Source organism: Talaromyces rugulosus, chromosome VI, assembly GCF_013368755.1.
Source record: "Talaromyces rugulosus chromosome VI, complete sequence".
Taxonomy (NCBI): Eukaryota; Fungi; Ascomycota; class Eurotiomycetes; order Eurotiales; family Trichocomaceae; genus Talaromyces; species Talaromyces rugulosus.
Window position 1 is genome coordinate 2,267,748 of NC_049566.1, and position 26,512 is coordinate 2,294,259.

The 26,512-nt window shown below is 46.3% G+C and overlaps 11 protein-coding genes across 11 annotated transcripts; 4 read left to right on the plus strand and 7 right to left on the minus strand.

Moving 5' to 3' along the window:
- Positions 1–583: 583 nt before the first annotated feature.
- Positions 584–2,300, minus strand: TRUGW13939_11152 (uncharacterized protein; the record flags this gene model as incomplete). Its single annotated transcript, XM_035494260.1, has 4 exons — positions 584–671; positions 749–803; positions 864–1,918; positions 1,969–2,300. The coding sequence occupies 4 exons, from the start codon at positions 2,298–2,300 to the stop codon at positions 584–586; spliced, it is 1,530 nt and encodes a 509-aa protein (XP_035350153.1).
- A 1,169-nt stretch (positions 2,301–3,469) lies between these two features.
- TRUGW13939_11153 (uncharacterized protein) lies at positions 3,470–4,534 on the minus strand (the record flags this gene model as incomplete). Its single annotated transcript, XM_035494261.1, has 1 exon — positions 3,470–4,534. One exon carries the CDS (start codon positions 4,532–4,534, stop codon positions 3,470–3,472), a length of 1,065 nt encoding a protein of 354 aa, XP_035350154.1.
- A 585-nt stretch (positions 4,535–5,119) lies between these two features.
- TRUGW13939_11154 (uncharacterized protein) lies at positions 5,120–7,798 on the plus strand (the record flags this gene model as incomplete). Its single annotated transcript, XM_035494262.1, has 6 exons — positions 5,120–5,243; positions 5,305–5,337; positions 5,401–5,510; positions 5,582–6,393; positions 6,459–7,151; positions 7,210–7,798. 6 exons carry the CDS (start codon positions 5,120–5,122, stop codon positions 7,796–7,798), a joined length of 2,361 nt encoding a protein of 786 aa, XP_035350155.1.
- Positions 7,799–8,570: 772 nt separating this feature from the next.
- TRUGW13939_11155 (uncharacterized protein) lies at positions 8,571–9,438 on the minus strand (the record flags this gene model as incomplete). Its single annotated transcript, XM_035494263.1, has 3 exons — positions 8,571–9,051; positions 9,108–9,202; positions 9,262–9,438. 3 exons carry the CDS (start codon positions 9,436–9,438, stop codon positions 8,571–8,573), a joined length of 753 nt encoding a protein of 250 aa, XP_035350156.1.
- A 614-nt stretch (positions 9,439–10,052) lies between these two features.
- On the plus strand, positions 10,053–13,374 carry TRUGW13939_11156 (uncharacterized protein; the record flags this gene model as incomplete). Its single annotated transcript, XM_035494264.1, has 5 exons — positions 10,053–10,103; positions 10,198–10,362; positions 10,436–10,498; positions 10,549–10,602; positions 11,299–13,374. 5 exons carry the CDS (start codon positions 10,053–10,055, stop codon positions 13,372–13,374), a joined length of 2,409 nt encoding a protein of 802 aa, XP_035350157.1.
- Positions 13,375–13,722: 348 nt separating this feature from the next.
- TRUGW13939_11157 (uncharacterized protein) lies at positions 13,723–15,118 on the minus strand (the record flags this gene model as incomplete). Its single annotated transcript, XM_035494265.1, has 8 exons — positions 13,723–13,987; positions 14,037–14,328; positions 14,389–14,549; positions 14,605–14,695; positions 14,757–14,847; positions 14,906–14,931; positions 14,990–15,033; positions 15,099–15,118. The coding sequence occupies 8 exons, from the start codon at positions 15,116–15,118 to the stop codon at positions 13,723–13,725; spliced, it is 990 nt and encodes a 329-aa protein (XP_035350158.1).
- Positions 15,119–16,276: 1,158 nt separating this feature from the next.
- Positions 16,277–17,287, plus strand: TRUGW13939_11158 (uncharacterized protein; the record flags this gene model as incomplete). The annotated part of the gene is made up of 1 exon (XM_035494266.1): positions 16,277–17,287. One exon carries the CDS (start codon positions 16,277–16,279, stop codon positions 17,285–17,287), a length of 1,011 nt encoding a protein of 336 aa, XP_035350159.1.
- A 433-nt stretch (positions 17,288–17,720) lies between these two features.
- Positions 17,721–19,129, plus strand: TRUGW13939_11159 (uncharacterized protein; the record flags this gene model as incomplete). Its single annotated transcript, XM_035494267.1, has 3 exons — positions 17,721–17,868; positions 18,034–18,449; positions 18,506–19,129. 3 exons carry the CDS (start codon positions 17,721–17,723, stop codon positions 19,127–19,129), a joined length of 1,188 nt encoding a protein of 395 aa, XP_035350160.1.
- A 109-nt stretch (positions 19,130–19,238) lies between these two features.
- TRUGW13939_11160 (uncharacterized protein) lies at positions 19,239–20,461 on the minus strand (the record flags this gene model as incomplete). The annotated part of the gene is made up of 5 exons (XM_035494268.1): positions 19,239–19,372; positions 19,435–19,545; positions 19,617–19,797; positions 19,869–20,323; positions 20,386–20,461. The coding sequence occupies 5 exons, from the start codon at positions 20,459–20,461 to the stop codon at positions 19,239–19,241; spliced, it is 957 nt and encodes a 318-aa protein (XP_035350161.1).
- Positions 20,462–21,065: 604 nt separating this feature from the next.
- Positions 21,066–22,056, minus strand: TRUGW13939_11161 (uncharacterized protein; the record flags this gene model as incomplete). Its single annotated transcript, XM_035494269.1, has 2 exons — positions 21,066–21,073; positions 21,159–22,056. The coding sequence occupies 2 exons, from the start codon at positions 22,054–22,056 to the stop codon at positions 21,066–21,068; spliced, it is 906 nt and encodes a 301-aa protein (XP_035350162.1).
- A 704-nt stretch (positions 22,057–22,760) lies between these two features.
- Positions 22,761–25,488, minus strand: TRUGW13939_11162 (uncharacterized protein; the record flags this gene model as incomplete). Its single annotated transcript, XM_035494270.1, has 4 exons — positions 22,761–23,469; positions 23,518–23,717; positions 23,765–24,138; positions 24,189–25,488. 4 exons carry the CDS (start codon positions 25,486–25,488, stop codon positions 22,761–22,763), a joined length of 2,583 nt encoding a protein of 860 aa, XP_035350163.1.
- Positions 25,489–26,512: the final 1,024 nt, after the last annotated feature.

Genomic DNA, 26,512 nt, shown 5'->3' on the forward strand with positions numbered 1-26,512 from the left:
GTTCTGGGGCTGGGAAATAGAACTAACTGTATTACACGATTGGTAATGACCCAACCGCATGTTATTTATAATACCATGTGGCTAGTAAGTGAGTTCCTTATATCCGTAGCTAAGCGAGGCTGGGGGAAATACTGTACTATCAGCCGTGGAAATTCGCCGACGTTCAGGCCGCGACCTGACACCAGCATCAGCCCCCAATATTTTGACGTCACGTCGCAGTTTGTTTGCCCTTGTACTAAACAGTACATACTTTTGACTCAATAAGATTGTTCCTGTTGTTGTACAGAACAATAAGATTCAGAAACCACATAAATTTCATAAAATAACGGAATCTATATTCCGCTATTTTATGAAAAAAATTCAAAACCACTACAGCCGTAACTTGAACATTGAACAATTGACTCCGAGGAAGGCTTGGTGAACAAATCAATTAATAATAAAGGGCAAACGAAAAGTTGCTTAAGATTTGACATATTTAAGTACAGAAATTTTGTAGATATTGGCTATATAGTAAAACTTGATGCCTATATATATCTAGATAGTAGTCATTTCTATATAAGTACAAAAATATCCATGGTCAGGGCTACTGGAAGCTGTGTTGAAGGATATGCGGCTTCCTTTGGTAGAGTTCAAGAATCATTTGACCGAAGAGGCCGTTGGCCCAAGCAAACCTACATTGGCTGTTAGTAGACTTTCGTTGAATTCACACAGGAGATAAGTGGTTGGGACAGATATCACTTGAACATACCATTGTCTAGAAAAATCGCCGCCATCGTTTACGTTGACGCTCTCGTGTATAAGCCCTATAACACAAATTAGCGAACTCACTCAGAATAAGGTATCAATTAATATAGGTTGGGTACCAGTTCCTCCAGTGCTACCGAGCAATAGCTCCAGCGTACTGATTATTTCCTCGTCATCGTCACTCGTCATAATGCGTACGATCAAGCTCATCGGCCACACGCGACCGAAACCTGTATGCGGACTTCCAATGCCGGCAATGACGGAACCGTTGCCATAGTATGGATTTTTGCTACTAAGAAGAAGCTTTCGAGTTGCCTGAAAGGTGGTGTCATTTGTCCCTACGTAGCCATAGACAGGGGCACCGAGTAGGCTTGGGAGGTTGGCATCATCCATGATGTTCTGACTACCGTATCCGTCCACTTCAAAGGCATAGACAGAAGTCGTCTGGCCATCCACTGTTGTCACTTTCTTAACTCCCCATTTCTGGATAGCCTTTGAAACAGTTTTGGCCAAAGTTGACATTTGATCGGCGAGATCAGATTCACCGATCGCGTTAGCAATTGACACACTAGATGACAGGGCACTCGAAAACATCATATTGGCCGGAATGAAGCCCTGATAAATGGTGGCGTCATCAGATGGCCGGAACCAGGAGCGGATGAGGCCAGTATTCTCGAATGCGTTACCCGAGCCACTGTTGTCCTGGGTGCCTTCACTATCGCTTGATAGTCGCGTAAATGTATAGGGCGTAGTTGTCACACTCCCATCGGCCGAGTACGTGCTATTTTGTAGATAGTAGGATTGGTTCAATATAGACTGCACAGTCTGCGTCCATTGATAGTTGCTGAAGAACGAGGAGTCATTTGTCACCCGATAATAACTGGCTGACAGGTCCAAGAAGGAAGCGACAGAATCTAACTCCCATTTGCACTCGAATACGGTATTGTTGTTGTATGATGGTGTCACATTGTCATTGTCAACGGCTCCGTTGGCGGTAGCTGAGATCTGAGACTCCGCTGGTGGTTGAAAAGCTTGACAAAAGAAGCTCTCATTGAGATATCGTGCTTGCAAATTGATCGCTCCACGGTATAGAGAGCCGATAGTATTGTTGGCAGACAAAACCGGAAGATAGGATTTCAACTGATTTGCCGAGTCTCGCAACCACATTGCATCGCTTGCCTCAATCAGCAGGGATGCTCGCATCCTCTTTCCAAAGGTACTCACATATCACCTGTTATTATGAAACTCAATTCCTCTGACGTATCGTCACTGGAATTGCCAACCCATCTCACCGTCGTATCCAACGTGTTAGGCCATGCATTCTGGAAAAGCTGGTAGAGGTCTGGGTCGGCTATCTTCTGTTGCATGTCGGTAATAACACCTTCGACCTCGGATGAGCTGAACGACCTGCATTCTTCAGGCGGACGCATTGACGAGAAGTTGTATTTGCCAGAAGAGAAGGGAGCATGCGCTTGGCCGGTGTACGACACATAGTCCTGGCAGTCTTGGGCCGCTGCAACGGCGGCCAAGGCGAAAAGAATCCACGTCGATACCATCTCTAGTTGGGTTTTCTACGTGATGGCTTGTGTGGATGGTATAGTGTTTCTCAACCTACGTATACCGTGATACTCTTGCAAATATTATAGCTAAGACGAGACGAACCCACGCACTGAACTCACGCACCTGCTCTCACACTCGTCATTGGACGGCTGCACACAAGACAAGACAGTGTACGTTCCTGCATATGATATTCACAAGTCTTGCCCAATTCGGAGCGAACTGGAGAAATTGGAGAGATATCAGCCCTGAATATCCGTGCCGTGTAGCCGCTGAACTTGACGGGTTCGATGTAACTGGGGCCAATGCACTAGACTCCATAAAGGTCAAAAATACGAGACCGGGGATGTAATTTTAATACGATCTACGATCCGGTCTCCGCCATGCGCCATGTGGGGTCCGTAAGGGAACGTGGCAGGTGCCGATCTTTATACCTTATTCGATATAGCGCCCCCCGTCTTGGTAAATTACACGACGATTTATCGCACAACGGAGCCTTCCTATGTCCGATCACTTCAATCGTTCACAGTAGCCCTATTCCGTATCGGGTAATTAAACTAACAGACCTCAATGACAATGTACTCTTTGCGGCGCATTTTGTAATTCCATGGTTACACACATATAGTCATCACATGCAAACTAATAACCTTTGTTGCTAGATAGAGGGAAAATAAAGGCAAAATAAAATTAATATTATTCCAAATGTTACCTCAAAAAACGAACGAAAAGCCATTTCAGCCCCATTTTGAATGTGGCTTGGGATGTTCCTTGCAACAAAGTAGAAAGATGTTTGCGGAACAGACACTTATTTGCCTTTGCTGTCAGATTATGGTCCGTAGCAGTATATACCTGTAAGAAGCATTGAATTATCTCGGTTTCATCTAGACCCTTTGTGACAGTATGCAAAAATAAGTGGTTTTATCAAAAAGGTAGTTTTATGGCATCATCCTATTCAATTCTGAACATCGCTGTGCTGTTAAAACATGGCTTTTCTACAGCGATCGCATATCCTATAACCGAAGAAATACAATGTACATGTGATGTCCTAACTATAACAATACAGGGAATATATTCATGCGCACGGAAATAGGTATCTAGCAACTCTAGCCTAGATATTGGTCAAGATACACCTTCCTACTTCTCCCCTTTTATATCCTTCTTTTGTTTTTCAAGGCTGCACGGGGGCGGACGCAACTCCCAGGTATGTGTCGGCCTCGCCAAAATACATTAGCCACTGGCCTTTGAACTGGACTAATCCTTCACTGAATAACACATTATTCACCTGGCCTTCCTTCTCATCCGTGGTGTTTGGGGTCAGGATCGGGGTTTCCAATCGCGCAAGGGGGGGTCCATATGGAAACAGACTGGGGTCAATGAGCATTTGACCGGTTGAATATTGGCCCTCCACGTAATCCCCTTTTGTCTCATCGGCAACGCCGTTGTATACCTTTAACCATTTGCCATCACGTGTCTTTACTGGAGGCGGACCGGACTCAATTAATTTCTGCTCCCATTGCAGCAGGCCTGTTGCATAGGTGTCATTTGTCGGCATAGTCCAGTGAACCAAATCAGGTGATACAGCCAGGTAAATCTGTTCATCGCCCCAGTGCATATGATAGTTGCCATCAGGTTGACGCTCATTCAAAATAGCACCTGATTTGCTATGCTCAATATCAGGTAAAACAGGGCCTGTTTTGTTCCAGTTCAACAGATCAGTCGATGTTGCTTGGCAAAGCTTAACCCCATCATCGTCACTCCAACCAGTGTAAGTCAGATAAAAGGTTCCATTAACCCGGATCAGTCGAGGGTCTTCAGTTCCTTTGTTTTCATATGACTCGGTTGGGTAAAAAATGGGCTCGGTATAGCGAGTGAAGTTGAACCCATCAGTAGACCATGCAAGACCCAGAGTCGAGATAAGGCTCGAGTTCTGCGCGCGATAGACAACAATCACCATGTCATCAATCACCATGGCTGTCGGGTTGTAAACATAGGAGGCTTCCCAGCCACGGTTTTGATTGGCGCCTAAAATCGGATTGTTCTCGTACTGAGTCCAGTTGAGGATGGGGAATAATGGAGCCTTGTAGTTCTTATCCCCCTGGGTCGAGTTAGATGTAATCTTTGGCGGCGTACTGGACTCATACACGGGCGGGGTGCCATCGTTTTTTACGAATGACACACTTCCCGCAAGGGATTGTGCAAATAGCAAAGATAACACAAGTAGGGACTTAGCCATCCTTGATCGAAGCTGGTGGTCTAATCAATACAGGTCAACATTGAAAACATAACAAAGATGAGCCAAGACAACAGCAGCACCGATAAAATATATACTTCATGCTAACACCGTTCCCTGTGATATCAATCTAATCTAAATACAGTAATTCGATCTACATCAGCTAGGGTCGCTGTAATTAATCTTTCAGGGACAAGTTGACGTGGTATTGAAACACTAGTACAAAAGTTTATCATGCATGCTGCGCCACTAGGGTTCCTTGGACCAAGCTCAATAATACGAAACGGAGTTTAATCCTACGCCGGCCTTGTTAGGTTAGACCAACAATTAGTATATCCGCAGGTGCCTTGTAATTTTGTATTTTTCTCTCATTGGGCGATAATGATCCGAACATCCTAGAGAGATATTTATGTATTGATATTCTCAAAGAACAATATAATTGATTAGTGTGGTTTTAAAAAAGAACAATGATTATAGCAAACAACCAAAAAAAATACACCCAAAAATATCAGCATCCCTCTTATTTTTATGACTCCCCATCAATCTAGTTGACCTACTTGCAACATTCGAAGTATACAACAATAGATGATGAGGCTTTTTGCTGTATCCACGGCTCTATTGGCACTGACCAGTGTCAATGCTCGTTCATTGGCAAATACATCTTTCAATCCCCTTGATTATATCAACCCATTGATTGGAAGTGCCAACCAAGGTGTGTAATCAAATGAGTTGATCTGTGCTGGCCAGTGGCATTGCTAATATGCTCGTGGTAGGCCATGTATTTGCTGGCGCTACATTACCCTTTGGTAAGAAGTTATTGCTTCCCAATATAGCCAAATAGAAACAGCTGACCAGATTTCTTCTTCTAGGCATGGTGAAGGCGGTTGCAGATTCGGATTCGGATTCTGCGGGTGGTTTTGCCTCTGATGCTGGAAATATCATTGGGTTCTCGCAATTGCATGATTCTGGTACTGGAGGGGTGAGCACACCAGTCATAAACGAAGTTATCCGATTAAAAACGCTAATTCGTAAAAAAATCAATGTTTCTAGGCAAATTCGCTAGGAAATTTTCCCATCTGGCCGCACCCGAACTGTACCGACGACGACATAACGAGCTGCAAGTACAGCTCCGATAACAGAAGGACCGGCTATTTCAATGATTCATTGGTTGCCACAGCCGGTTATTTTGGCCTCACGCTCGACAATGGGGTTCAGGCCGAGATGACGGTGTCAAATCATACAGCAATCTACCGGTTTACTTTCGACGCCGATGTGTCTCTCAACTCGCCGGTCATCTTGGTCGATGTGAGTGACTTGGAAGGTGGCCGAGTGAATGGATCTGCTTCGGTTGATTCTTCTTCTGGCCGCTTGACGGCCGCCGGGGTCTTCTCTCCGAGCTTTGGCGATGGCAGCTACCCTACGTATACTTGTATCGACTTCCAAGGGGCGGAGGTACGCAACACAGGTAATTTTGCCAACGAAGCCGTGGGAACAGGTAATACATCCATCAGTATTCCTGACCAGCAGTCGCTAGGTTCTGGGGGTGTCTGGACGCAATTCAAGGCATCTCAAAACAACACCATCCTGGCGCGAGTAGGAATGAGTTTCTTGAGTATTGACAACGCTTGTCAAAACGCCGAGTCTGAAATCCCTAACTTCGATTTTGATGCCACACGCAAGGCGGCCGAGCAGGCTTGGAAGAAGAAGTTGAGTGTCATTTCCATTGACCCAACCGGTGTATCGACAGAAAGACAGATACTCTTCTGGAGCAGTCTCTACCGAGGCTTCATCAGCCCTCAAGATTACACGGGTCAGAACCCATTGTGGAACAGCTCTGAGCCGTACTATGACAGCTTTTATTGGTAAGAATAATTCATCACCCTCATTTTTTTCAATTTGGGTTATTTTTTTGCTAATTCACTTGCAGTATCTGGGACTCTTTTCGCGCAGCCCATCCGCTTCTCACTCTAGTTGATCCTTTATCCCAATCATACATGGTTCGCAGCGTAGTCGACACCTATCGTCACGAAGGATTTCTTCCTGACTGTCGTATGTCTTTCTGTAAAGGCTATACCCAAGGTGGCTCTAATGCCGACGTGCTCATCGTGGACGCCTATTTGAAAGGGGTTCCCGGTATTGACTGGGACACGGCATACGAGGCAATGGTAAATGATGCGGAGAACGAGCCGACAGACTTCACCATCGAAGGCAGAGGAAATTTGACGCAATGGAAAGATCTTGGTTACATTCCTACGCATGATCCAGCCAGCCCGACACCAGGTAACGCTGCATTATATACGCGGAGCATCTCGAGAACTGTCGAGTACGCCTATAACGACTTTTGTATTTCCGTCATGGCCAACAAAACCGGGAAGCAAAACGATTATGAGAAATATACAGGTCGTGCAAAGAACTGGAAAAACATGTTTAATAGCGATCAAACTTCAAAAGTCCAAGGATATGACACTGGCTTCACTGGCTTTCTACAGCCCAAGTATGAGAACGGAACCTGGGCCGAACAAGATCCAGCCTTTTGCTCCCCGATAAGCAACCCTGACAGCTGTTACTTCGGTAATACCAACTATGAGACCTACGAGGGCAGCGTGTGGATGTATACATTGTGCGTCCCAAATCTTCCTTATACCTAAGTTCTCCACTGACAGACTTTCAATGTACAGTTACGCGCCACATGACATGGGTGATTTAATTACTACTTTGGGGGGCAGAGAAGCCTTTACCAATCGACTTTCCTTTCTGCATTTTTCTAATCTTGCAAATATCGGAGATGAACAAGCCTTCTTGCCTGTCTACCAGTTCCACTACGCCGGCCGTCCTAGTTTGTCGACACAGCGAGCTCGCGCCTATATAGCGACATCATTCAACACTACTGTTTCTGGAATCCCAGGAAACGATGATTCAGGAGCAATGGGTTCTTTCGCCGTCTTGACGATGCTCGGCATTTGGCCTGTGCCGGGGCAAGACGTTTACCTTCTCAACCCTCCTTTATTTAGTGAAGTTTCTATCACTAATCCGTTGACTGGGAAGACTGCAACAATTCGTAACAAAAACTTTGACCCATCCAGCTATTCATCGAACATCTACGTTCAGAGCGCCACCAGGGACGGTAAAGCTTGGTCGAAGAATTGGATTACCCATGACTTTTTTACCGAGGGAGGTGTTCTGGAACTGACTCTAGGAAATAGTGAGAGTAAGTGGGGGACAGGAACGGATGACTTGCCTCCAAGTTTGTCAGACTATGACTTTTAAGAAACTCCATACTGGATTGTCTATCCTTCTGTTGAGTAGACGGTGACAATTTTTAGAATACCGTTAAGCAAAGTTTTATTTACTAGAACACTGTCTACCGGATTTCCACGGTTGGAGTTTCTATAACTAGAAGTTGTATTTATTAGAGATTTTACTTTCAAATGTTATCACATCTACTGATATCTTTCATAAAATTAAATCCGGTTCTAATATCAACCTCTCTAAACATGACATTATACCGCTTTCGCCTGACTTCTAGATTTAAGGCTTGACTCCTTATTAGCTGATTTTTTTCCCCTTTTCTTTTCTTTTTTTTCTTTCAATGAATTGCAATTAATATTTCATTTCGGTCACAGTCATGAGCTTCAAAGTCATCTATCCCTTCCACTGTCCAACATTTGAAGAAATGTTACGCTTATACTCCAAACAATGGAGTACGTATTTCAAAGACTCCTGGAGCATCAATTCCACAAATTCTTTGGTTTCTAGCTAGAATAGCATAATATGGTCACGTAAGTAGCGAATAACTCGCCTACGCTTAGGATCAAACTTTTGAGAATGAGTTTGCCACGGTCTAAACTTTTCAACAGGGGAAAAGGTTTCCCATCGAAACCCCTCGAACTCCGGGGCCGACTCTATCTATAATAAATATACGAGTAGTCTCTAAGCCTGTCTGAACATAAGATGGCGCCACACGGGATCGCACATATTTTTTTATGTAGGTAGTCCGCGTCTCTATATACATGCAACCTATGCGAACCACCCGACAAGCCTAGGCGGCCTCTATATCCTTTCGCAAACGATATATGAGGCTCTCAATCTGCTTTATCTCGTTTATTGTCGTGACAAGCTGCGGTATGTCGCTGTTGACAGATTCCGTGAAAGATGTTTGCGCAGTTCTCAAAGATGGCGGTACCAGAATGCCATACCAAGATATAGGGTCGTCAGACCGAAAACGCTTGATTTTGGGGGTTTTTATTTCTTCAGCAGGGTTTTCTTTGGAATCTTGGTTTTCCGGTAATGTTGGAGGAGTTGTGGTCCTTGTATCCTGGCCTTCGTCCTCGGTCTCTAAAGTTTCGTGTTCTCCGTTGGCTTTTTCAGATTCAAGAGTCGTCTTGTCGGATTCCTGAGTGGTGCCCTTGTCTTCATCTTTGGGTAGAATCGAATTGTATTCTACGTTGATTTCGATTTGTTCTCCCAATGGCTGCTTTGTTTTTGCCTGCAGGTCTTGCCACTCCTGGGTCGTAATGTGTCTTAATCATAGTTAACTAAACTGCTCCCTGCTCCACAGAATTTTTGGTAGTCTCACAATCTTCGTGTCGCCTTCATGCGCTCATCATAGAAATCTTCGCCAAACCGTCGACTAGGCGAGCAGTAGTTGGCATGTGTAAGTGAAAAAAATCCCTTTTTGACCTCGTTAGGCTAGTCGAGGTACGTATTCTGTCAAGTCATAGGAAACATACCGAGGATAAGTTCTTCCCAAGTTTCTTTTGTAGAGCTTGGTAATTATCAATCAACTGAAGATATCGTTCGAGAAGATTGTCGAGTTCTTGCACTTTATCGGTCGCGATATATTTAGCTACTTTGACGGGCTCCACGGAGACTTCGCGAGACAGTGGTGGCGTTGGGACTTGTGCCATTGCTGCCTCGAAACTAGTTAAAATATCAACCACGCAGGAAAAATTTTCGTAAACCGATGACTGGCGTTTGTTGTTGTTGTTGTGTTTGTTGTCGGGGTTTATCTCCCAAGACAGCGATGACGTTTCCCTACAAGGCAAATATAGCCGGCGCCACATAAGTCCGACTCCGCCGCGGAGAGTGCGGAGCGAGCCCAATTTATTATTCATGATCAAACCTAAAAAAAAAAAGGACTTGCTGACCTGTATCGCAAATTTGGAAGTGGTGAGTATTCTCTGACCCCTATAATACAGCTATTCCGATGCGAAAAACTGATGATACTTGTGACCTTTAGCTGATTTCGCCGGTCCTGTCGCAGTTTGAAGAAAAACCGAAAGCCAAATCCATCTCCATGCGCCACCTTGGTTTTTGCTGTTTCCATAGATATACGACGCAGTGACATCCGACTTGCTCTCATCTTTAAGGCTCAAGCTTTGTTTCGATAACACGAAGAGCCTAGGTCTGATTGCCCTGTGCAAGCACCAACTATCCAGCGAACGAGGGATACCACGACCAACCCATCTGTATAACGGTCAACTTGCTTTATAAAACTTCGTTTCTCAATCCGCTTTTCAAAATGTCTGTTACGGCGCTACCTCGCGACACCGCCTATCAAGTGCGGTCTTTGGTATGTGATAAATTTGCTCGCTCTCCCAACAGTGACGGATGATCGCAACTGAGATTGATGATGACAAAACTAACGATACGGGCTTTGGGTTCAGTTTCGCTCCTTACTCCGCCAATCTTCGCAATTCTCCAGTTATAACTTCCGGGAATACGCTCGGCGAAGGACGAGGGATGCTTTCCGTGAACACCAGAAGGAGAACGAGGAACGCAAGATCCAAGAATTCATACAGAGTGGACTGAAGGAACTAAGGATGATGAAAGTAGGTTCCCCTTTGATTTGGGAGAAACAACCAGTTGCCCTTGTTTGGATGGCAAGCTAATAAGTTTGAATAGAGACAAACCACCATTAGTCAATTCTACCAGCTCGATAGGCTCGTCGTCGAGGGACAGGAGACGGTAAGTGCCTGTGTGAATTGCCTCTAAAATAGATCTAACTGTGTGTAAAGGGCAAGCAAGTCGGGAATAAAGGTGACATTGTCCGTCAAAAGGATACTGGGTACGTTTGAATCCCCCCAAGCTTACTTCCTTCAAACGCTGACTTGTTCGTTCTAGCTGGGACTAAGAAGCCTCCTCCTGCTTACTCTCGACATGGAAAGTGTCGAATTGGACTCTGTTCAGTATAGTCTGTTCAGTGGAAGAATACCAAGTCGTCGTCTGTATACATAGAACTCTATATTCCATCGATTTTTGCATGTTCTTTTGTTAGCAACTGCAAGTTCTCTCTCTACTCAAAATAATAAATACAGCAAACATGTATCTTTGAACACAATCTGTAATTTGTTCGGTTTAATCTCACAATTTAATCACCGATTCGAGGACCATCTAAACCACGCTATTCCTAAACAGGACGTCACGTGTAGCCTCCAGCGATCATTTGCGACGCTCCTCCGCGCCTGGGCGTATTCAGCAGACCTCGGTCGACCACGCGTTGTCACTTCGACTTAGGGACATCGATTCCTAAATTTCTATGCGCATTGCTTAATTTAGTATCGGATAACCATACCTTAACCTTTTTTTTGGCTTTGCGACGCTAATTGAGCTGCACGGGAGCGTGTTCTACGCCACGCCATACATCCAACCATGGCGCCAACAGTAAGTAGTAGCTCGTTCTTACCAGTTGTTTCAATATTCGATTCATTGAATCGCGCCATGTTATACACGCAAGCGTTTTATTCCTGCCGCTAACGTCTGCACAGTTCAGGTCCTCGCGGTCCGGTCGTCAATTTACAGAGAATGCGTCTCGAAGCCGAGCAGCAGACCACGACGTGTTCGAGGGTCTGCCCATTCGCCGCTGGACCCGTCAGAACCACACCGTTTCTCAAGATGCCCAGATAAATATACCCAGCAACACAGGTCGCGAGCCACAGGCCGACTATCCCTTTCCAGAACTGCCCATGCCAAAGGATAGCCATTTGCTAGCACCTCAAAGTCGCGCATTGCTTCGTGCTGCTCGCGCCGGCTACATTTATCTCCGCGCCCCGTCGAAAGAATCGCAGGCAACAGAGGAGAAAGAACCAGCCGAAACAGACGAGACGGCCAATGTCGCGAAAATGGAGAGGAGCTATACGGCTCGGAAATGGTCGCAATTACCGAAGCATGTTGAAGTTCCAGAAGTCGAGTTCTTGGCCAAGAGGAGAGCTGGTTTACCTTCTCTTTACGGTGCTGCCGGGGCACTTACGGCATCAACGGCGAATTCTGCGCAAAACATGAGGAAAGTCAAGGTGAAGAAGACCGATCCTATTTCAGGCAATATCACCATTTACGACGCCTGGGTTCCAGAGGGGCAAAAAGTCGAAGGCGAGATCAAAGACGAATCCCAAGTGGCCCCTACTCAACAAGATGCCACTGTTACCAGGGTAATTCCGCCTCCGGGTACTGTGGTAGATGGCGTTGGGGTTGCAAATGCCGAAGGAGTTGTGGTTGCTCCTCCAGCGCCGGCAGAGTCGCCCTCCAAACGCTCAGGGCCTCCGCCACCGAAGCGAAAGAACAAAAGCATTGGCGGTAAAAGCCACAAGCGGGTCATGTTCGCACCTGGTGAAGGGGGAGAAGCTGGCGAAGGAGACTCCATGGTTATTGATGGCGAACAAGACGAAGACATGGAAGACAGCGAAGACGCTATTAAAGCTGAAGAGAAGACGCCAACTGAACAGGCCCCGCAACCCAGTGAATCAGAACCAACGCCTATGGCTTTGGACCAGTCCGTCACACCAAGCCTTCCACCTCCCGCAGATATCACTACCCCATCATTAACTCACGAACCTACACCTTCGACTGATGTGATTTCTCCAGAGAAACCTGTATCATCGCCAGAAAAGCCGTCTCTCGAGGAGACACCAGCGCCTCAGCTTCCTGCAGATATTCCCAATATGGAGCCTACTACGAATATAGAGCAACAGCCACAATCTCCTGTGCGGCCTCAGTCCGAACAGCTCACCCCCCCAACTCAACCATTGACGGCTATGCCAAGTGCCATGGACATTGACAAGGAGCCTGCAGCAACAGTTGATCAAACGCCGAGTGTGGAAACTGAGGTCAAAGCAGAGAACCCTAACACACCTATTCCTCCTACTACCGAAAACTCGGTGGGAGATCAACCAGTTGCAACCACTATAGCTCCAGAACCTACACCGCCAAGTGAATCTTTAGCTCCTGTTGTCGAGCAAGTCGATATTGTCGAGGCTGCTCAGCCAACAAAAGAGGAGCCAGATACCATTCCAGCAGATACAGAAAACGCACAATCCCAACCACCAGCCGTCGCTACCACTACCGAAGAAGTTGCTCCTTCTCAACCGATCACATCAGAACCGACTCCCCAACCCCCAGCGGCTTCTCTTCCGGAAACCACTGACGCACTGAGCAATGTTGAGTCGAACGTTGACGAGAAACCCAAACCGTCGGATAACAATGTTTCTCCCCCTCCTACCCCAGTGACGGAGGCTCCGGCGGATGCTCCAGAACAGGCAAATCCTGCTGCTTCCGCTCCAGAACCAGAGCCGGTAGCAGCTCCACCTCTGTCTGAGCCTACTACTGATGCTGCTGCACCCATCGCACCTGCGCCCGTCGAACCTACACCGACTGTTGAAGCCGCAGTGCCAATCGAAGCCCCGCCAGTCGTGGCCTCTGAGCCCGTCCCTGTAGCTGAACCGGCAGCAGTCGTTTCCGATGAAAGTAAAGGAGCCGAAGCTTCGCCAGAAGAAAAGCCTGAGCCTGCACCGCACGTCGACGAAACACCCGACCTGCCTACTGAAAACCCTCCTCCTGCCGATCAATGATGATGGCAAATCTTTTGCACAGAGGATGTTTCTGCTGGTGCTCTATTATTTGGCTGTCTCTCAACATAATGTATTATTTGACGAATATAAGCGTTTTGATTTTCTCTTCCTTTTTTTCCCTGGTTTGATACAGGTGTTTTGCTAAGGGGTATGTACAAGATATGGAAACCGGGCTCAGGCGGGCTCTTTTTGAAACTTTCAAAAATATTCTATTTTCCATTTTGTATATCTTACATCGACAGGGTATTGGTACATAGGCGAATTCCTTGAAAATCATTGACTCATCAAGAAGAGAGAAAAAGAAGAAGAAAAAGAACAAGAAATAAATTTTTCAACGTAACAAGGTCTTCAGTTTGACCTCGTCGCCGTACCTTGCAACTCAAAGGCCTCGTCGTCTGCTTCGTCAAGAGGCCTATAATCTGCCTTTTGTCGATGAATTGCATTCTCCTCTTTCTTTGACAATGTCAACACAGCAACACCGGTAAAGTCCAAGAGGAAACCGCACACTATGGAGAAGATATTGGTGACGTCGTCGGTATTGATTCCCTTGTAGAAGATGAATGAGGCGGAGAGCGTACAGGTCGTGAAACCGACATAGAAGATGGCGTTTACTCTGTATCCGGAAATTAGATTTTCGCAAGGACGAAGGAGGACAAACGTACAAAGATGCAGGAAAATGACTCATCGCTTTATTCAAATAATGCGTTTGCGTAATCGTCGTAATAACCACAGCAATAAGAAATACATAGGTCGAGGCACTCGTGAATTGGTTGTCGCCGGCAATCGTGAGTTTCACGGCGATGCTAAAGGCCTTGATGGACATGACCGAGAGTGATCCTACCAAGGAGCAGATGCTAATATAGATAATGGGATTTGTTGACCCGCTGCGAGGCGCCAGGCGATAGATTGCGTATATGGTGAAGGCGAGGACAAAGGCGAGATATAGCAAGAATACTTGTGGTCGAGTTTTAGAGAAAAGAAAACCTTTACGAAACGAGGACGTTCAATGCTTACATGGTTGGGTAGCCAGATTCAATATCTGGTCAATCGTGGTTAACTCTGGATCGGCCGGGGCATGTAGCACGATAAGAATCGATCCCAACAGGCAGGTTGCGCAGCCAAGACGGCCGACTGTGTTTAGATGTTCCTCGAGAAAGTATGCTCCTAAAATAGCTCTTGAATATCGGTTAGCTGGTGTTCATTTTTCCTCATAACTTCGAGAGGTTATACCCTATCAAAACGCTCATTGCTCCCATGGGCGTGACCAGCACGGCCGGGGCAAAAGCATATGCAGCGGTATTCATCAATTCTCCAGAGACAACTGTGATTTTCATGTCAGAAATTAAGAAATTAAGAAATTAAGAAGGAAAAGAGAAACATACGGGTGAGAGTGCCACACCACCACAATGGATTTTTAATATACTGGATTCCCGAGCCATCGAATCCATGTCGGTCGGATGATTGTATCAAGCTCTGTTTGGCAATAGTGTGAGCAGAAAATGCATGATAAAAATCCAAAAGGTGAATATACCTTTTTGGTTATAACATAGCTAGAGCCTAGTCCGTGATATCAGCTAAAGTTCATCTGTCAGACGAAGCGCATACAAGTGCTTACCAGTTGCGACCGACGATAACATGGCCAAGGCCAGGCCAATAAATCTGCATACATAGCGCAATCAGCAACGGTATTGTTTTTCTGCGTTGTCCGTGTATCAGCAACATACTTATCATGCGCCGAGCCCATTTTCTACAAGTATGTCGTGTCCGTTGTGGGCTGAGGGAGAAACAACAATCGATTAATCCCTCATCGGCACTTTTTTGATCGGGCTGTCGCGTGACCTTTGTTTGGCCGATCAAATGATGTATGGACAAGTCAAGATCTTATTCGTGGACAATTTGTTGTGGATATTTACAGTATTCCCAGTCGATGCTTACAGGAACAGGAAATCATGCCAGGTTTCGCGTTTCGAGCTAGGATAAGCCGCCCTTGGTTACGTATGATAACAGTGTTTCAGAATCTCGCGGGATGATCCTGTGCAAATTACGGTAATTCCATTACACAAATACAACGGTCACGTGTAATACTATTTTTAGATCTACATGATTAATTGAGCCTCATATAATAATCATTCTAGAACTTATTTAGACTTTACACGAATCGAGTATTCTGTCGTGTTGTCGTTACAGCCCAAATTCTTGCCCAGGGACTTTCGGGGCACTAACTGTACTCCTGACCCGGTATTGTGATGAGTGCGAGTCGACCACAATATCAATTCATAGAAACAACGTATGTTGATCATTAATAGCCGTGCCAAAAGATCGAAGGTTCCAGACGCTACATGTAGGCTATCAATAAGGCTAATTACATTGAAAGTTGGCCCCGAGTCTCTCTATAAAGAGAGAACACTGCCGCCCGTATCGGGCTTTTGCGGTTCTGAATACATCACCGTTACAGGTGTAGAGCCACAAATCAGGATTCGCACCCAATGTGACCGCCTTTTGGGAGGCTTTGTTCATGTATGCTGAATAGCTCCGCCTAGAACAAAGCATTGCTAGGTTTATGTTTGTGGCGCATAAACAAAGGGGATACATATCGGTTGATATAGCGGATCTTTCCAATGTTGTTCCGCAATTAATCAAAGTTTGGTATAGAAATAATAGTCTGTACTCTCATCAATTTTAGAGCTGCCGTCAGTGCTCAATATTCCTTCTTCCACCGAACCACGACTTCGAACCTCATCACTCTCAGAGACTTCGACTACATGTACAAGGCGCTAATATTTCGGGCCTAGGAGAAACGAATACTTGCAAGGTACAACATTATTCCGTTTCTAGATACTATGTCTAACTAAAAAAGGCGCTTTACTTGTAGGCCAAGGAGAAAATGGAACTTGGAAGTTGCATGATGCCCGATTCCACTGATTACGAAGCGTGGTTCATGCAGGCAGAAGAGGTAAGAAAGCAAGCAGAGGACGATACCAGCCAGGCAGTGGAGCATATGCGGGAAAAAAACTTTGAGACTCGAGACCACGCCTGTAAAAGTGATGCACAGGCACATCTACGGATTTGGGAGAAGACTTCAGGTCACATAGTCCCTGGAAGTGAAGATCACCCAAACAGTGTTCTCGGCGAGGGTCCGTCCGGCTCGAATCATGACTCTTCACAAAGCAACCCACAAACATTTCGAGCCGACCAATATCGTCCTCATATTTATGGATTCTGCACACAAAGCTGCCTCCTTGGCCTGCAACAGGGCGGCATATTGGATATTCACTGCCCTAATGTGAAGTTCCACCAGCATGAGGATCAGGGGAATCAACATCCAATCAGTGCCCAAGACTTGGTTCAGATACTTGAGCAGCAGCTTGGTGAGGACTTGGATCAAGGTGTTACGCCGATGGGAGGCTGTGGATCGTACGCGGCGCCATTCAAAGTCACCTGTATTGCATATGGCTATACTGTTTTCGCTAAAGGAACAACGTCACGACGCTGGAAAAGGGTATCACGCGAAGCCGTCATTTACCGTATTCTCCAGCGATTACAAGGATCTGCCGTCCCCGTCTTTCTCGGAAAGATCAATTTGGCCATGACGTACTTCCTGCATGGCGCAGGTGCAATTCGTCACATGCTTCTTATGGGCTGGGGAGGCGAGAATATTGAAAATGTCCAGTGCGACAGGACCGTCCAAGGTGCCGTCTCACAGGCTAAAGAGGAAATTCTTTCTTTAGGTGTCTTGCATCAGGATCTTCGATCAGCACACATTCTGTGGAATACTGAGCTGCAAAAGGCCCTGATCATCGATTTCCGTCGATGCAAATTAGATCCACTACCGAGGCATATGCGACCCCAGCCTCCCAAGAGACAACCACACGAGTTGGAACTTCCATTAACAAAACGCCTACGTAATGCCTGAGTTATAGCTACAGAACGCGCCAGAAAATGTCCAATTAATGGGTCCAGTGAGGCCTCTGCATAGCCTGCAATACACACATGACTGAATAGTCAGCCATATGCCCAGTTAGTGGACTATTTCACTATCAAATATATACAGAATGAGTAACTCTTTTGACTGGAATCTGTTCCCGACCATATTGAGTTTTGATTCCTATCATATTCACGAGATATTCTAGAAATATTCGTGTATCAACAATACAAACCGAACTAACCCAAAAAGGAAATTTTGGGAATTTGCAGTTTTCTAGTGTTCTCAGCAGCCAATCAGCGTATTTTAGTTTTTCCCCCATATTAATAATCTCCTTGATAGCGGAGAACTTTCTGACATCCAAAATTGCTGATTCTACAAAAATCATGGGAAGAAGTTCCTGGCGTGCTAAAAGTTGTCGAACATGTATCGCAAGAAAGGTCAAGGTAAGAATATCATACAAGATTTCTCACAAACGGCGCTGAAGACCTTTAGTGCGATAAAAACCGGCCCCAATGTTTGCGATGCCAGTCATCAGGCAGGGCCTGTGATGGCTATCTATATTCAAACCTGTAAGTGCATGGTTTTGTAGGTATTAGAGCCATTCCGACATACTAACTGGCCATGGAGGAGCAGCAGAGAAAGAGTCCAAAGATCAAGGAGTTTCAGTTTACATGGAAATGAGCAATCCCTAGCAACACGTCAATCGCAAAGACAGCTCATCTCTCAATTTCTAGATGATTATCTTCCACCGCGTGCATCTGGCTCAGTCTCATATCAATCACCAGTCTACTGGGCTGAGACGTTCTTCAGTTTCCTTGATTCTCAGTCGGCCATCGTCAATGCTTCCCTATCTGCTCTAACTCTAGCTCACCTAGCCAATTCAAAGTGCGATGCCGCACTAGCACAGCACGGTAGACACCATTACGGTCAAGCAATGCAACAAATCTGCGCACTACGACAAGTAGAACATCCCACAACTCTAGTTCGCACAGGCATGATCTTGGCCCTCTACGAGATCTACAACCACCCGCTAGGTTGTGATAACCCATGGCAGGTACATGTGCAGGGCGCTTATAATCTCATGCGGGAGTTGGAGTTCCCACACCAAGCTCTCAGCAAGCATGACTTCCGTCGACTTTGCACGATTGAGGTAGGATTACGGCCCTCTAGTCCTTCGGTGATAGTACTAGCACTGACTGTATCCAGTTTCTCCGTCTGTGCATTAGCGGACAAAGCATGGCTTGTCCCAATCTTTACTTTCAACCAAAAGGACCGTCAGCCGATACATTCGATCGTCTTTTAGAAATCTTGTCCCAGACTACCTACCTACTTGCGACCATGCGACGGAGTTCCTATGGTGGGCTAGACAGAAATGGCGCCAATTCCTTATTACAACAATCCGTATACAGCAAAGAAGAACTTTTAACCTGGTTCCATGAATTTCAATCTGAAGAGGACAGTCGGCCTCTTTTCTTCTCTCAAGATATGACGGACGATACACTAGAAAGGCCGCAAGAGACGATAAATTTTACGAACCCTTCTAGCATACCGCATTTGGTCCTATATTGGCTAGGTTTGGTGGCAGTCTATGCTTCAATGGCCAAGGCACTACGTGTCCTCGTTCGGACAGATGAGCGTACATGCTTGAAGGAGAGACTGGAAACAGCAGAGCTTCTTTGCTATCGCTTCACCAACCGTCTTTCACAATCTCATACAGGATATGTGGGGATGGGTCAAGGGAATACTATATTATTGATGGCGACATCTTTAGCGGCGCAACAGATCTGTCAAAATTCGCAGGACGAAACAATAATTGTAGCTAACAAATAATTAAGCCTTCGATCAAACAGGTCCTCACTCCTCATGCCTGTATACCAAGGCTTCCATTCATATAGTATGAAACAGGTCTTTCAAAACCCAAATACATAGTGATAGATAACTAGTAAGAGAATTTTTGACCAACCAGTTCCTCACTCAGAGCCCACAGCCTTTCTGCATTCTTCGGGTCCAGCGCATAGTCGGCCGCTTCACCATTATTCACCTGGTTGTTGACCATGTACGATCCGTTGCTGCCTATACGGTATCATTCAACATCGGGCATATAACTAACAGACGATGGCTAGACGAGGACTTACCTTCAATACTTGGATCGTACGCCGCCACGATCAAAGTAGCAGCTGCCTGGCTCAAAGACCTCCAGTTCAAATCTAGATCATGATTTATTGACCCATCTTCGTGTTTCCATCCTTTGTCATAGTCAACAATCTTCGTTTGGAACTAGACCAGGCTAAAAAGGAAAGCAAAGAGTCGGACATACCAGCTTTCACCCACTCCTCCAGTTTCAAGTGTCTCCCAATCCCAGTTTCAATACGCCCTGGGTAAAGACTAAACGACTTGACGCCTTTATCGCCAAGTTTTTCCGCCAATGATACTGAGAATAGCATATTGGCAGTTTTACTTTGACCGTAAGCTTGCCACTTGTCGTAACATTTTCCATCCTGCAATCGAAGTTAGCAATACTTTCTGGGGGAAAAGGCAAATGTGAAAGAAAAAAAAAAAATAAACTAACCTGAAAGTTATAGTCGTAGAAACGGACCGGTCCTCTTTTATGTCCAAGACTACTCACATTAACCACCTTTATCCCACAACTCAAGTCTTTTTTGCTCAAAACCAGATTGGTGAAAAGAAAATGGCCAATATGGTTCGTTCCGAATTGTAGCTCCAACCCCTCTTTCGTAACGCCATACGGTATAGCCATAGTGCCCGCGTTATTGATGAGAATATCTATTTGCTCGGGCAGGGCATTGACCTCATCCGCAGCTTTCCGAATGCTTTCCTGCGAACTGAGGTCAAGTGTAAGAAGCTTGGTATTGGCACTTGGTGTGTCCGCTTTGATTGCGTCTTCGATTGCCCGGAGAGTCTCGATTGCCCGGCCAGCGAGGATGAGCAGTGCTGGCGAGTATCGAGATATTTGCAGCGCTGCCTCTCCTCCTATGCTTCCGGGAGTTACGCCCGTGATGAGAACTGCATTGGTCAGGTTTTTCTCTCTTTCCTGTTAAAATCCTTTCATTTTAGATATATCTTACCTCTGCTTCCCTGTATTTGGCCCGAGAGGTCCTTGCAGACCTCTTCACTGGTGGACTGTGCCGTATAGCGAGTCATATTTCCAATGCTTCTCTACTTGGAATGAAAGAATGAATACAAGAAGAGTGATTGTTAACTGGGTTCTACATACGGCATGTAGAGATGTTTAAATACCTATCTTCCTCTCTCTCTACAGCCCTTGCTGACGAATAGCTCCTACATGGGGTCTCGGTATTATAATAGCTATGATTGGCGGCTATCAAACAATCCGGAATTACCCTATTAACTCCTTGTAAAGCCAATTGTAGGATCAAAAACACCTCTATTGCATGGGGCTAAACCTTCCCGGTTCTCATCCACGGCCCTATTTTAGCAGTTTCACTGCTTGTCCCATATTTTTACTCAATCGGATGATACTTGATGGACTTTTATTTTCAGGCCATGCATTAAAAGAGTATATACATAGATTAGAAGTTGTCTTACCAGACTACTTCCTGGCACTCATTGTCACGCTACTTGTGAATTGGAAGTAATTGGCTTTTGTATAAGATGTAGACTATCAATATTTTTCCAATCTAGCAGAGCCCCATTAATTACACACAATGTACTCCGATAGTAACTCGCATATGACTAAGAATCCACCTTGTCAAGAAACTGTCGAATGTCGGTGATGCATCGCTCTCTATCTGTCTGATACAGCCCTATTACAAAGTTACCTTTATTAAAAACCGTTCGTGATCGTAACAGAGGTAGAGGAGAAGGAAAAAAAACCTACCATGTGCAGAACCTTCATACACCTTCAACTCACTGTCACTATTCGGCAACAGATTCATAACATACGCCGGACTCCTATCGACCGGATTCGCCAAATCCTCCGAACCATGAAGCATCAAAACTGGAATATCACACCACTTTTCCCCAAACTCGCGCAGGGAGTCGGTAAGATCTCTATCGAGAAATATCTGTACAGTACGCTCAACAGCCATAGGATCAGCTTCAGCGATTGCCATTCGTTCAAACCGCGCTCTTTCGTGGTGGGTCATGGTGTTCTGAAACGCCGAGGCTCCAAAAATCACATCCATGCACGACTGAAGCGCCTCGCCAGAGTTTTGGCGTATTCGACTGAGTAAATCATCCCAATACGCACGTGGAGGTCCCCAGGGTTTTGATTCTGTTTGCATAGGGATGGGCAGAGAAGAGCAGAGGAAAACAAGGCCCTTACATCTTCGGCCCAGGGCACCGGTTGAGTCATTTATTATCATCTGAACAATCTCTCCACAGCCAAGACTCGTTCCTATACCAACAAATCCTCCTTGTCCTGAGGCGAATTCAGCAGAGTCAACTATATGGCCCAAATCGTCCGCGAATACGGAATAGTCGATGCTCGACTTTGTAGCAGAATCAGGTCCGCTCCATTCGCTTTTGCCAAACCCGCGTCTGTCGGGCAGAATGCACTGATAGCGATAAGACTCGCAGAGGGGGGTGGCAATGACATTGTACATGTGGCTGGAGAACGGCCAGCCTGCTGAGAATACAAGAGCTGGCTTGTGGTTGTTGGGTTTTGTTTGACTAGTAGTAGTATCGTCGATGCGGAAGCCTAGTGGTGAGAGCTGCGGTACGTAGTTACGATAGGACAGCATTGCACCATCATATTTGCTTTTAACGTATGGCATTTTTGGCTAAGAATTAGTATCGGTGTAGTTGTGAGAGGGTGCCTTGTAAGGAAAGGTCAACATATAAAAGGAAGAAGGTACAATGTAACAAAACAGAGAAATGAAACCCGCTTCAACCATATATTTATAGGCAATCTGACTCCTAGATTTGAAATCATTTTCAGCCCAAACGTTTTTTCGTCCTTGATGATCATGTATCTGATGGATCTCGGTTTTATTCAAGCGATGATTGGCTGTTTGGATAGTAGTTGTCTAGTAACGCGCTAGTAATTTCTGTCAACAATCCGATATTGCGTATTCTTCGGGAGAGATCATCCTTAGAATAATGTTATGTTGTCAAATAGTGATAGTGAAAAAATTAATTGATACAATTCTAAAATATATCAAGAATACAATCCCCATTACTAGTAATCGCAAAAACACATTATCACACCCCCAGATCACGGCGACTCGCAACATGTCAGAGCTAACGTGTCTTACATGTAAATTGTGACATGTGAAGAGATTCCTCAAATAATAAAATGACAGACAGCAAGAAAAACCGATACATAGTACATCTTCAGTAATTCCCCAGTCCATGAATAAATAAAATGCCTAGCCATTTCCCCTGCAACGCAGCCACTGACAATCACCATAAAAACCCGAACTCCGGTAAACCGAATCAAGCAAATTGAAGGAGAAAAATAAAATGAACGTGCGTGCACTCAGGACATCAATGCCCGACCAGAAGGCTTCCTGCTTCTAGTGCTCCCAGGTCGGGTAGGAGTCTTGACAGGAGTGGCTTTCGATGGCGTTTTCTTACCTGTCTTCTTGACCGCCGGGCTTTTCAGCTTGAGCGTCTGAGTGCCCTTTTTGAAACTCGTGGAGCGACGTGCCGTGGCTTTCAGCTTGGTTTTGATCTTCTCAGAAGCAGACATGGGCTTGGCCTTGGTAGCTTCCTGGCTACTCGAAGATCGCGAAGTAGCCTTCGCAGTTTGTGTCTTGGCCTTGGCTTTAGGAGATGATCTGGCCGCCGCCGTGGATACTCTGGTGACCCTTGACTTGCTAATTTTTTTGGCGGGTGATTTGGCATTCGTCTTTGTCTGAGCCTTGGTCACGGTAACGTTCTTTTTAACCTGCATAGGCCCCTTCTTGCCGAGAGAAGCCTTGGCTTTGGTGACTACCTTGGTGATGGTCTTCTTGACCGATTTGCTAGTCATCACCTTGCGCCTCTTATTCAACGCCGACGTCGACTCATCAAGGACGTTGCCCAGCTTGCGTTTAGTTCCCGACAGGGTTGCCTTGCTGCCTTTCTTGATTGGCTTCTTCTTGTCATCAGATTTGGTCGGGCGATCCTTTGGTTTAGGACCGAGAACGCCGCGACATGTCGGAGCACCACAGCGACATTCCTGCACGTTCTTTTGGGAAAAGGGACTTCATAAGGTCAGCTTAATTTCTAGACATCGGGCTTGTAGCACTCACTCAAAGTTGTAGTCATAAGTTAGCTCCTCTCCGGTCATGATCCCTCTGTCTCCCGCAAAAAGGGCCATTCGTGGCTTGCCACCGACTGTCCATTTCTCCATTCTGCAGTTTGGCTCACACGAATGGTTGACGAATCGAGCAATGGAGCCACGGGTTGCATCGATAATCATGTTCTGGTCGAAATACATCAAATAGTAGCACTGTTTTCTATTAGAACCGAATATAAAATCGTACAAACACAACTCACTTCGTTATGCTTGTAGACGGTCCTCATGCGTCGCTCACACTCCGTCTGTGTGATGATTTCGCCGGTGTATTCCACAATGACCTGGTTTGACTCAAAGGTGCGGTTGCTTCGCACGCCATATCCTCGATCTCCGGTCTTGATAACCTCGACACCGATGTTGTATTTGCCTCCGGCTTTCGTTCGGTGTTTCAGCTCATCAAAACTTCGGTTACCACAGTGGGGTCCGACGCGGCAATTGCTGTTGTCACATTCATAAAACATGAACCTGTTCTGGCAGTTCTCGTCGCAGCCCGTCTCGTCGTCACAAAGGCAAGTGGAAAGTTCAATCTTCTTATTTTCTCGCCAGAAGCTTGCAGCATCTCCAACGAACACATCTGTAGAATGGTTAGCTTCAATCTTTTTCCGACATTCCCACGATGCTTACTCCTGTTGACCTTCTTCCACTCATCCGGCTTTGGTTGGCCTGGCGGAAGTGGTGAAAACACGTCGAAAGGTAGCTTGAAATCCCGTCCATTCTTCAAAAGACGCTCCCCAGCAAACATGGGTAACGGGAGCAATTTTCGCTGGGTGTTCACTGGCGCGGTGCGTTTGGAGAATTTGATCTTATTATTAGCCTCGTTGAGACGTGCGTCGTAATCACGGTGTTGTCCAGTGTAGAGGCCTTTATCCAGCCATCGCTTGGGCTTATGTCGAACGGGGCCAGGTGCAGCCTTGGCAGCTCCCTTGTCGGATTCGTCTTTCTTTAACGGTATATCGCTATCGGAAAGTCTGCGCCGTTTGGAGTCTGGAGTCTGGGTCGTGTTGGATGAAGCCAGCTCTGAATTTGCTGGGAGAGAATGTCGCGGACGCAAGCTTGCCCGACGCTTCATGACAGCCTTCTCCATAGCATCTCGAGATCGTTTGCCCAGAACACTAGCAGCTCTGTCGAGCACTCCCGTAGCCCTTGTAACCAAACTAAGCCGAGATGATCGCCGTCGAGGCGTTGCTTTCCCTGCTTTCCCTGGGGAATCGGTTGCCTGCTCATCCTTTCTTTGTGTCGGTTCATCTGTTTGCTCATCCTGTGGGTCTTCTACTACACGAGCACGCATAGACCGACGTCGAGATGACTCTGGTGAGTCCTTCAACTCTTTAGAGTCCTTCGACTCTGGAGTATCAGGTCGAGCATTCTCGTCGTTCTGGGCGCCTTCGCGCAGAAGCGTGGTCTGGCTCCACGAGTTCTCCGCGATAGGAGCGCTGTGCCTCAAAGAAGACCGCGAGGCACGGCTCCCTATAAGGCTGTTGACGAGTGTTTCTCCCGAGACGGTACGATTTTTGGGCTCGATTGACGCCTCTGAGTCGTTGGGTTCGTTGTCCTCTTCTGTTTCGCGCAGTTTATCCATTCCCGGCAGAGACGAACGCGTGACGCGTGTCGATCGTCGTCGTGACACGGGCTTCTCATCGCTGGCAGCGAGCTCATTGTTGCTGGATGTTTCAGAACGGCTGGCCTCTGGCGTCAATAAAGGACCGGAGAAGTCGACACCAATAATGGCCTCGTCGGCGCGAATCGGCGCATTGTCATCGTGCTGTTCGGAGGGCGTAGCGGCAGCGGCAACCAGCTGAGCGGGTGCTTCCAACGAGGAACGGGTGCTGCGGCGAGTCATCTTGGAAGCCGGGGTGGCCACCTTGCGTGAAGAGCGTTTGGTCAAGGCCGCAGGTGAGAGGAAATCAACAATTGAGCCGAACATGGAGGTTGAAAGGAACGGAACGCTACGGGGGGGAGAGATGGAACGGGCGAGGAGGTGGAGCAGGCGGGCTAGTCTGTGGTCCCTGCTTGCGAGCCTGCAAGTTGGCAGCTGGAGCCTGGCAGTGATAAAGTCGAAAACAACGAGTCAGCAAGTCTCCAGAGCTGGCAAAAATACTGGCAACCGGTTGGCCTGGCTGTCACACGCGTCCAGAGGCTAAAAAGCTAGTGCTGAGGCGCAGAAACTCGGTCTAGAGCGTGTAATCAGAACATCATCATCCAGACCGTGTCTCTTGCGTGTATATACCAGTGTTGTTGAATAGTCGTACGATGAACAGCAGTTGATGATGAGAGAAAGGATGCAGATGACAAGATTGCAGTATTCTTGTTTGTTGGTGGAGGAGAGGTGAAAAGTTGAAAGAGTGAAAGAAAGAAAGAAAGATGCCCCCTGGAAGGAACAATGGCCGCGCATAAACAGCTTGGAATGCAAGGCATTCTCACCCCGCCCGTCAGCATTCCGTGCTCCCGTCAGTAAAGGTTTCCTCAGAACAAATACTGGGTCGATTTTGTAGAATTCAATATTACTGTCTCTTCAGTCCAGTCACTAGCCTAGGGCTTCTTGCATATTGATATGTATAGGGCCATTGGACACGTTGATGGTCCAGCTGGTCTTCTAGTCTCATACGGATTACATGCTGATAGAGGCTACATACAATATGAACTGATATATATACAATGGCACATAGCCAGTTTTCAAATACAAACACCAGCACGTCGTCAACTTGTCAATTCCACGTGTGACGATAGCTAGCACCTCGCGTTGATGCAATAAGCAGCCTACAAAGTCTACTAGTGGAAAATATGCATAGGATATCCAGCCTAAAGGATTCAAAAAAGATTGCCCGAGGCCTAAAGTACACGAGATAGTAGAAACAAAAGAGTGAAGATTTCGGGAGATTGCTCAACAAGTCCCCAAAATCTCATTAAATAAGATAACCAAAGAAAATCAGAGCCATGTCATCGCTCGC